Below are 10,865 nucleotides of genomic sequence, written 5' to 3'. Positions count from 1 at the left end.
AAGGAAGGGGAGAGGGGGAGAGAGACAGACAGAGAGGGAGGACGGAAAGGAAGGAGGAGGAGGGAGGGGAAGAGAGAAGGAGGGAGGAAAGGGAGGAGGGGGGAGGGGGGAGAGAGAGAGAGGAAGGCGGAGGGGGGCAAGAGAGGGAGACAAAGGGAGAAAGAGAGAGGGAGAGAGAACAAAGTAGCAATTCCTGCCTTAATAGTCAATCCTCTTTTCATACATTTCCCTTCTTCAGGCTGCTATAATGGATACCAAAGAATTGTTTCCTCATCAAGTCCTTTGGTGCTCAGCACACGTCCCCAGAGATGTTGGGGGGGGGGGGAGCAATGCATATTCCATGGAATGGGGCCCATCCCCACACATGTCTCATGTGGTTAACTCCAAAGCATATATGTGTATACATACATCTATGCACGTCTTCCTCAATAGAAATAAGCTTCCTGAGGCACGGACTATTACATTTGTACCCTAGTGCCCTTCACATGTGGTTGTAGCCTACAGGGATCCTTATGTAGTATTTAGTGGCCCATTTCTATTTGAACTTGACACTACTGGTGAAGACTGGAGTTATGGAATGAGACATATATTTTCAGATGCAGCTGATATGTGAATTTGTTTTGTTTGACTGTATCTATTCATTATAAGAGAAAACTTTTGGAGGAGAGAATCATCAGGAGATTGAAAGAATAGTTATAAAAAAAAGAAAGAAAAAAGCATAAAGGCAAATATAAAAATATACCACAGAAGGAAATTCAGTAGGGAACACAAAAAAGCTCATTAGTGTTGAAATTAATGGCAAATATAAAATATGTTTTAAAATATATTTACATATAAATATATATATACACATTTATATAGAAACATAAAATAATTTTTAAAAGACCACACTGTATATAATAGAGATTCATTGCTTTATATTTTTATATTTTTCCTTGTATGTGCCCACCTCCCTATCGGGCCACATCAGCTTCATGCCCATCTCCTCCTCTCAAGAATCTGGGGATTCCATTCTTGAAACCACTCTGGCTCTGGGGAGCTTTTTACCTTATCTTCCTAAGAATCAGGCCTCCAGGCCACTTCCAAGCCACCTCTACACCATTCAGAGGCATTCTTTGTAGACTTTCAGGCTCCACTTTATGAATTGTTTTCTACATTAGAATATCAGCCCCTTGAGGGCAGGACTGTCTTACCTAATTATCTTTGTATCAAAGTGCATTTTGTATACTGTGTGCACAGCACAGTGCCCGTCACATAGTTATTGTTTCTTAATAAATGCTTTATCTAGCAAAGTTTGTCAAATTTATAATTATAAAATAATAGAGAAGTGACAATAAACAAGCTTAAAGGAAAAATATCATACACTTCTACCTCCTAGCATTTGTTTACACACTTCCCTCATATTACATGTAACAATTTATTAAGTCATGCCTCTTTTCTATAGCAAAATTGAAGTCCTGCCTCAATTCCTATTGCATATTTTTTTGTCAAAAACACTCATTCGGCTCTTAAACAATTTATTAAAGGTAGTAACTTTCTAGATTTTTCCTATAATTCCAATTAACTTGAAAGCCTCTGAGTACAGCTGTACCAGGGTTGTATCCCATGAAACAATAAGTCGTCATAGAAACAAGTAACCAGAAGCACTAAGCTCATGATCCAAGGAGTTCTTTACATCTCCAGCATTTAATATGGTGTCTAACATAGAGTAGGTACTTGATACATGTTTGTTGATGGTAATTAATAAATAATAAATAATAAAATATAAATATGAATACTGAATATGTATTTGTTGAATGGATGAAAGAAGAGGTTTCTTTTCTTTCGTCCATTCAACAAATACATATTCTGTATTCATATTTATATTTTATATTCTCTACTAGACTAGAAGCTCAGTGAAGGCAGGAACCCTCTTGATTCAAACTTTGCATCTCTCCCAACACATAGTAAAGTGCCAAGAACACAGTTAATTAACACAATAAAATGTTTTTGAATGAATGATTGCAATGGCTAATATGGATACGTTTTTCATGACTACCCATGTATAATCTATATCAAATTACCTGCCTTTTTAAAAAAAGATTAATTATATTTTCCCATTTACATGTAGATATAATTCTTAATAATGGGTTTTTTTTTACATTTTTTGACCCATGTTCTCTCCCTTCCTTCTTTGAGAAGGCAGGTAATATGATATAGGTTATATCTATGCTATCATGCAATACATATTTCATTGTCATATTGTGAAAGAAGACAGATCATTTATAAGAGAAAAAACTTCATGAAAGAAATAAAGAGAAAAATGGTTTGCCCCAATCTGCATTCAGTCTTTTCATGAGTTGCTTGGCTATGTCTTGGATTCTTGCATTGCTGACAATAGTTTAAGTGATTCACAGTTGATCATCGTACTTTATTGCTATTACTGGGTACAGTTTTCCTGGTTCTACTCACTTCATTTTGCACCATATCATAGAAATCTTTTCAGGTTTTTTGTGATCAAATTCTTTTTTGTCATTTCTTATGAAGCAATAGTATTCATTACAATTACATACCACAATTTGTCCAGCCATTCCTCAATTGATGGGCATCCCTTCAGTTTCCAATTCTTTGACATAACAAAAAGAGCTGCTATAAACATTTTTGTACAAGTAAGGTCTTCCCCTACCCCCAGCTTTGAGCTCTTTGATAGGAGACCTATCAGTGGTAATTGCTTGCCTTCTCAAGGAGGAGGGGGGAAGAGGGGAAGAGTAGAAAAGAGAGAATTTGGAATCCACATTTTTAAAAAATGAATGTTAAAAAATGTGGTTTACATGTAAATGAGAAAAAAAATAAAATTAAATGAATGAATGATTGCTTCGTTCCTTTTCTACCCTTCCTGAATTCTAAATCTATCATGACTATAATTCTGCCTCCCCAATTTAAGTGGAAGAGAATTCTGGGGAAATACTGCCTACTTTCATTTACTCAGCCCAGATGATCACGCCGACTCTCTCCCTTTAGTTTTTACTTACCAAAGCCTCTTTCCCATTTCTGAATATTAGCACCACTTATCAGAGTAGAGAGAGATGAAACTGAGACCAGTGAATACCACCATGCAGGATCATATCTGATTTGAAATCATTCATCCTTACTTGTCGCTTAAAGCTCAATGCTGCACTGTCTCAGGTTACCTCAGAGATAATCTCAGGTTACTTATATTTCCAAGATAAATACTTGCATAAAAAGTACAGAGAAGGAATTTTTCCCATCTCTAGTTCATCTCTTACCATCATGGTTTAAAGGTGAATGTAGCAACAATTAAGCTTACTTTCCCCTCTGAATTCACTGCAAGATCTCAGAGGAATTTGGGATGGAATGAAATAGCTGGCAGGGGCTAAAATATAGCAAGAGGCTTTTAGGCTCCAGATACTTGGATAAGATCTCTAAGGAAACCAGGTAGCCAGATGTCTTGTACTATAATACCTAGGTGCAGAGTAACTGATAAAATGACTTTGGGTGGTTATGTCACAACATTTACACAGATCTTTTGGAGAGAAGGAGTATTTATAGTTCTCATGTTACACTTCCTTTTATAACTAGGTCAATTATGTACCATGTATTAGACTGATAAAAGATTTGGGATCATCTCACCTTCCTTCAGTGTCACCAAAAACAATCATTAAATAAAATTCAGTTAATACCACTCAGTGATAATTCTCAGTTTCAGTTCTGAACTTTTACACTAGTATTCAGGACCTCTGTCCTGGAAAAGCTAAACAGAAATAGTGAATAATGAAGGTTCTTTTCATGTTAATGCCCATCCAAATAAAAATATTATATCAATGCTGTATGTACTTCTGCTACAATTATTATCTTCATAGTGGGTAGGGAGGTAGCTTAGTGCATTGAGAGCAAAGCCTAGAGTTGGGAGGTTCTGGGTTCAAATGTGATCTCAGACATTTCCTAGTTGTGTGATCCTGGGCGAGTCACTTAACCCTTAGCACTTTTCTGCCTTAGAATTAATACATAGTATTGATTCTAAGATGGAAAGTAAGTGTTGTTGGTTTGTTTTGCTTTGTTTTAATAAAATAAGATAAATAAATTATTTATAACCAAAGAATTGGAGGTCCCTGGAAGGCACTTCAGAAACCACTTTCATTTTACGGGAGAAGAAACTGAAGCACAGAAGATCTCACACAAGTAGAGGAGTTTAAAGAGCTGAATGGAAAACTCTATGTTGGGTCTCCTGACTCTGAGACTGGCATAATTTGCCAAAGATTCATTTAATAGCCTAACAAATTCACATAGGCCTATAAACTCTAAGTCCAATGAGAATTTTATTTAAAATCTAAACTGTAATTTAAAGAACTGGCACTATATTTTCACAAGATGCTAATAATCATCAATGCTGTGATCGTGTTAAATATAAAAAGAACTAATAATATGTTCAAGGACTTTGTTGTTTTAGCCCCTCCTCCTCTGCAAAGCTGCATTGTTAGCGATTTTTTTAATCAACCCTTGACCACTCTACTGGGTACTAAGAGGAGAAGCCAAATTAATAATTTATATAATAATAATAAATATATTTATATGATAAATTTAAATATGTTTATATAATAAATATAAAAATAATTTTTAAAATACGGCTAACATTTGTATAGAGTTTACTATGTGCCAGGTACCATGCTAAGTGCTTTACAATTATTGTCTCATTTTGATCTTCGCCACAACCTGTGATATAGGAGCTGTTATTATCCTCATTTTACAGATAAGGAAACAAAGACAGACAGGGGTTAAATGACTTGCCCAGAGACACACAACTGGCAAAAGCCTTAGGTCATATCTAAACTCATTTCTTCCCAATTCCAGGTCTAGTACTCCAACCATTGTGTCCATTAGTTGACCATTAATTAATTAAAATTAAGAATAGACTTGGTCCTTAAAGCTAATTAGTTGTAGCCCTCATCAACAAAATTTATACAGTCCATTGGGGGATATCTGCACTTGACTGAACTGGATTTTCCTTAATAAGACAGTCAGTCCAGCTTGTCAAAAACTGCTAGATGGACAAAGTGATCTTGTGCATCTGCAGAGGGTAGAAACAACTTCCTGGAAGGAAAAGGTATATAACAAGAGGAAACTGAGTGGTGGAAGCAAGTGTTGGGCACGGAGCCCAGTGACATTCAAAGGGGGTGTAGTTTTTACTCTATACCAGCTCCTTTGGGGGGTTGATCCCCACCATACTCCGGAGATCTTCCTCCAGTGAAACTCACCCTCACACATTCCTGAGCTGGGAGTCAGAGCACAATTTGGATAGGTTTCCTAATTGAGCAGAGAGTCCTTCCTCTTCCTGAATGGGTCTTCTAGACTCAGTGCATTTTGTACTTGTAAAAACAAGGCTTTCATCAGATGAGTGGCCGCATATAGAGAAGACTAAGGGTTGAAACACCGAGAGCCGGGACTAGACATGCCTAAAGATTGCCACAGGCATATTTATATTTATATCCATATATACACACATATACATATTCATACACATATACACGTGCATATACACTTGTGTGTAAAATATATAACTGTATGACCCATAAATAGTAGATGTTTTCCTTAGCTGTCATCATATATATATATATATATACACATATATATATATAATGTCAGACACATATAGCTGTATATAATGACTAGATGAGCCCCAAATGGTCCATTTTTTCTCTAGATGTCATCTTTTAAAAATACATAATATCAGATGCATATAGTACTATATAATGACTGTATGACCCAAAAATGGTCCATGTTTTCCTTAGATGCCATCTTTAAAAGGTGTACATATGATAGATATATATATATCATACACATATGTATTATATCAGTGGTTCCCAAACTTTTTTGGCCTACCGCCCCCTTTCCAGAAAAAATATTACTTAGTGCCCCTGGAAATTAATTTTTTAAAATTTTAATAGCAATTAATAGAAAAGATAAATGCACCTGTGGCCATCACCGCCCCTCTGGATAGAACTTATAATGTTATAGACATATATCTATATATAATTACTCTATGACCCATAAATGGTAGATCTGTTTCCCTTAGATGTCATCTTAAAATGTGTGTAAATAATATAGATATATATATATATAATATGGACGGAGTTTCAGTAGACCATCCTTCTATGGGAAGCACAAGTATTCTAGACATAATTATAGTTTCTGATTTGCCTAATGTTCATCAAGGATAAGCAAATTAGAAAATGGCAACAATGATCCCTTGTTGCCAACCCTAATGATTTTAATATAAACAATAATGCATATAATTATTTAAAACAATAACAACAGCTAGTATTTATTTAGTGCTTCAAGGTTAACAAAACACCTCACATACGTGATCTCATTTGATGATTACAACAACCCTGTGAAACAGGTACTAAAGGTATCATTATCCCCATTTTAAAGACAAGAACCTAGATTTCAAAAAGATTAAATTGATTTGTCCAAGGTCACACAGCAAGTATCAATAATGAAGCTAGAACCAGTTTTCTACTGACTCCAAACCCAACTGCTGATGTTTGCTTTCTTCAGGGGATTGCGAACATAAAGTGGCAGAGTGAACTCCCATTTTCCTTTTGGTTCCAAACAATAATAGTCAGAGTAACATTTACTAATTAAAAACTCCTGTTTCTATAGCACTTTAAGGTTTCCAAAGCCCTTGACTCACAAGCCTTACAAGTGCTACATGTATTATTCCCATTTTACAAATAGGAAAACTAAAAAAGAGATTAAATGATTTTTCTGTGTTCATGAAGTTAGCAAGTATTAAAACAGAGATTTGGACCCAGGCCTCCCAAGTTCAAAACTTGCCCTCTGGCCACTTCATATTCTGCTTTTAATAGGATGGATTATCCTTATAAGGATAGCATCACATTTAAAAGAAGAATGTTCAGACTGAAAAAAAAATAAGTAGCAATATAGGCAATAATCTAATTTCCTAAGCATTGATAAACTGTGGCACTAACCTAGTTACTGGTTGTTTTTTTTCTTCAGGATAAAAAAAAATTTCTTTTCAAATGAAAATGTACCTTCATTAATAAGATTTAGGAAAATATACTAATGGGCAAAATTACTTAACAATCTTACAACTGATTTATTTTCTCACTTAACATCACTAAGCTACTCAGGTTCCATTTAAAATAAGAAGAAATGAGGAAATAATTGTACCAACCCACAGCTTCAGAACCTTTGGACACAACTGCATTACAAAGGTACGAATTTGTTCTCTCTTCTAAGGTGGAGAGAGTGCAGGACCTGGAGTCAGGAAGATCTGAGTTCAAATCAAGTTTCAGAGTCTCACTAGCTGTGTGATCCTGAACAAATCACATAAAGTATTTAACACAATGCCTAGCACACAGAAAGCACTATATAAATGTTAGTAGGTGTTTTTTGTTTGTTTAACCCTCACCTTCCATTTTAGAATCAATTCTGTGTATTGGTTCCAAGCCAGAAGGCCTAGGCAAAGAGTGTTAAGTGACTTGCCCAAGGTCACAGAGCTAGGATAACGCCTGAGGTCAAACCTCCCATCTCGGAGTCGGGCTCTCAATCCACTGAGCCACAGAGCTGCCCTCTATTATAATTTTTTTTTTAACAAGTCAATTGAGAACAGAGGAGGGGGAGGAATCAGCCTATAGATCAGGATATATTGGTCTAAAGTAAAGAGTTTGTTGGCTTTTGATGGGTGAGTAAACCTTGCCAATTACAAAAAAAAATAAAACATCATGACATGAACTGTACAAACTAGATATGGAAATCAGTTAAGTTTTTTTCTGTATTCTCCATGAACATATCATTTATGCAATCTCTAAGTGAACTCCACAGAGCATCTTAGTCTCCAAAAATGTTTTACCTATATTAAGATGATGTGCACTCTGCTGCTTGAGCAGGGATTCTTAATCTTTTTTGGATGTTATGGATGTCTTTGGAAGTCTTATGAAACCTTTGGACCCCTTTATGAAATAATGTTTTTAAATAATTAAATAAGTACTAAATTTCGATTAAGAAGCGGAATTTTTTTTTTAAAGGCCAAAGATGTAGTTTATTTCCAATCCAAGTTCATGGACCTCTCCAAAATCTCTCCACAGAGCTCAGAGTCAGAACATCCTCCCCCTCCCAGGAATACACCCCACATACTATCTCAGTGCCCAGAGGCTTCTTTATACAAACAAGGAAAAAGTACCCACCCACAAACAAACCCCTTTCAAGAAATACCAAAAGCCTCTTACAATACATAAGAGAAGTTAAAAGTTTCCAGATGGATGACATGCTGCTTTCCAAATACTAACACTAAGTTCTAGCACAGCTCCTGTGGAATTCCTACCAATTAAAAGTCAAGACTGTCATCATATTTACTCCAGTTTCCTAATATAGCATCCACCATCCTGAGTAGGGAAAAGTTGATCTAAAACTACTACCACCTAGAGATGGCTCTCTTCCTTTTCTCTCGTCCAAAGAGGTCGTGAAGGATTCTTGATTTTTTTTCCCTGCTTAATGCACAAAGTTGGGGTATGCCCATAAATCAATTGCTATTCTAAACCAGTTTTGAAGTAGACTCGCACAGGTGGCTGGGGTTAACAGGCCCCTTATGTACAGAGTGGGGCATACGGAGGGGGCTGGAGGAAAGGGTGCTAGGTCGTATCCTTCCAGAATCCATCACACCCTTCCTTAGTCCACAGATGTCAGACACCCCTTACCACAGAGTAGGCTGTGAATGAGAGGAAAGAAGGGAGGGGGACGGAGGGAGGGGAGAAAGGGGCCACAGGTGCCAAATGTCAACTCCGGTCCTCCACTAAAAGGAAAACAGACAGAAGGTGACGGATTTGAGGGTACCAAGAGCCTTCCTTTCCTCTTTCGGAGACACAGAAGGTGAAAGGTAAGTTGGGGGGGCCAGGCAAGCAGGAAGCAAAGGTTCTCTCACTTTCCATGAATGTACCCCAGAGGGAGGACAGGACAATACTGGAGGGAATGGGGTCCGGTTCCTGGGTCTCCACTCTCTACTTAAAAGGACGGTCTGGTTGTCTCCAGGAGACCTGTTCTCCCCAGTGTCCCCGGCCCCCTAGTTCGACTTCTCCCCCCTCCTCTTCTTCGCCCCCACCACCTTCTTCTCCCCAGCTCCAGTGGCGGCTCCGCCTCATCCCGACCGGCTGACGGGAGCGGTGGGAGGGAAAGAGGGAGCGTGGCGTGGGGAGGAGGGGACTCCCGGCTGGGGATGCGCCCCGCGCCCCGCCGCCGCCCCTGCCCTTGCTGGCGCTGCGCTCTCTACCTGCGCCTCCCCCCGGCGCGCGCTCTCTGCTGCGCTCGCACTCACCAGGAGCACTGAGCCCCGCACCACCTCCGACACACTCTGCCGCAGCTCGGCCGCCGTGCCGGGCTTGCTCAGCGCCCGGGTGAACTTCCGAGTCTCCGCCGAGGCGGGGAGCAGCGGCGGCTGCGACATCCTCTGCCTCCTGGCCGCCGCCGCCGCCGCCGCCGCCGCTGCCGCTGCCTCCTCGTCCTCGTTCTTCTTCTCCTCCCGGAGTCCCGGTTCGCGTCTATCCGGCCGCCGCCAGGTGCAGCCACCGCAACCGGCCCAGCTTCTCTCTCCTGCTCCTCGCTCCAGGCTCCCGCCGGGGTTCCCGAGAGAACAGGCGGGCTCCTGGGCTGCGCAGGTCCTGGCTCGTCCCCTCCCCGCTGCTGCTGCTGCTGCTGCTGCTCCTGCTGCTGCGGCTGCGGTTCTTGCGGCTTCTGCTGCTGTCAAGCCCAGGTCCTGCCTCCTCTTCCTCTTCTACAGACCCGGCCGGCGGCGGCAGCTTCCCCACTCACTCCAGGCAGTGATCCTTGTTGTTGCAGCTGAGATTGTCCCGGCTCCCCCATGCTACCAGCTCTCACCGCCGGCGGCCTCCTCCTCTGGGCGGAGTGTCCAGCCCTAGGCGGGGCCACACAGTGGCGGGGGTGGGGCTGAGCCCAGTCCTGAAACTGGCGAGCTTGCCGGCCTCCTACCTCCCCGCCCCAACCCCCCCAAAACTGGGGAAGGAGGGACCGTTTGGTCTTTTGGCTAGTCCCGAGGCGAAAAAGGAATAAAGGAATTGGGTGACGTGGGCGAGAGAAGGCTCCCAAAAAGAGATGAAAGTTAGAGCGGTTCAAATAAAATATGGGGAGAGCCAAGAAAAATAGAGGAAGAAACACCCCACCCACCCATCCAATGGATGAGACTTAATTCTGCAAATGGGAAGAGGGGTGGGCAGAGATAAAAAGGAGTCTGGGACTAAACCGAACAAGATACCTTTGAAGGAGACTCATGACATTCTCCCTAGAGGGATCTCCCAAATGTCCAGGGCAAAATTCGGAGATTTCTTTATAGAAAGGCTAACACCCCCCCACACACACACACACACACACACACACAAAGCTTAGAATTAAAATTTCCCAGCAGGGAGGAAAAACAGCTAAGGCGTCTACAATTTTTCTTATACGGACAGAGCACTGTATCTTCCACGGGGGTATATTGAAACCACTGGATTACTCATATAGTATTGTTGGCATTGGAGTTAAAAAGTTATTAATTTTTTAGTATGGTAGAAAGAGACTATGGAGCAAAAGAACCTGGTATTGACTCCTTTGTGTGATCCTAAGCAAGTCACAACCTCCCTGGATCTGTTTCCTCATCAACAAAATTAGAGAAATGAAAAAATAAGATACATAATTTCATTTGCGTTGTTATCAATTCCAACAGTACACCATCATCTCCTCTGTTTCTTAGTAGATGATCTTCAAGTGTTGCTGTGGCTAAAAATAGGGCTGTTACAATAAAGAAAGATGTGCATTTGAACTGGTAGGATACCTCGGAGCTTATCCTCTTGCTG

General features: G+C 40.2%; 1 protein-coding gene across 1 annotated transcript in view; it reads right to left on the bottom strand.

Annotated features, from left to right (window-relative positions):
• DOCK9 (dedicator of cytokinesis 9) overlaps positions 1 to 9,676 on the bottom strand; it is a 356,201-nt gene extending 346,525 nt beyond the window's left edge. The window contains exon 1 of the mRNA XM_044669345.1: positions 9,332 to 9,676. Within this exon, the coding sequence (XP_044525280.1) occupies positions 9,332 to 9,460 (129 nt within the window). The 5' untranslated portion in view covers positions 9,461 to 9,676. The remainder of the gene's footprint in view (positions 1 to 9,331) is intronic.
• Between the last annotated feature and the right edge of the window lie 1,189 nt (positions 9,677 to 10,865).

The sequence above is a fragment of the Gracilinanus agilis genome, chromosome 3 (genome assembly GCF_016433145.1).
Source record: "Gracilinanus agilis isolate LMUSP501 chromosome 3, AgileGrace, whole genome shotgun sequence".
Taxonomy (NCBI): domain Eukaryota; kingdom Metazoa; phylum Chordata; class Mammalia; order Didelphimorphia; family Didelphidae; genus Gracilinanus; species Gracilinanus agilis.
Note: the sequence above shows the minus strand (reverse complement) of the source record. Positions and strands in the feature narration are given on the sequence as shown.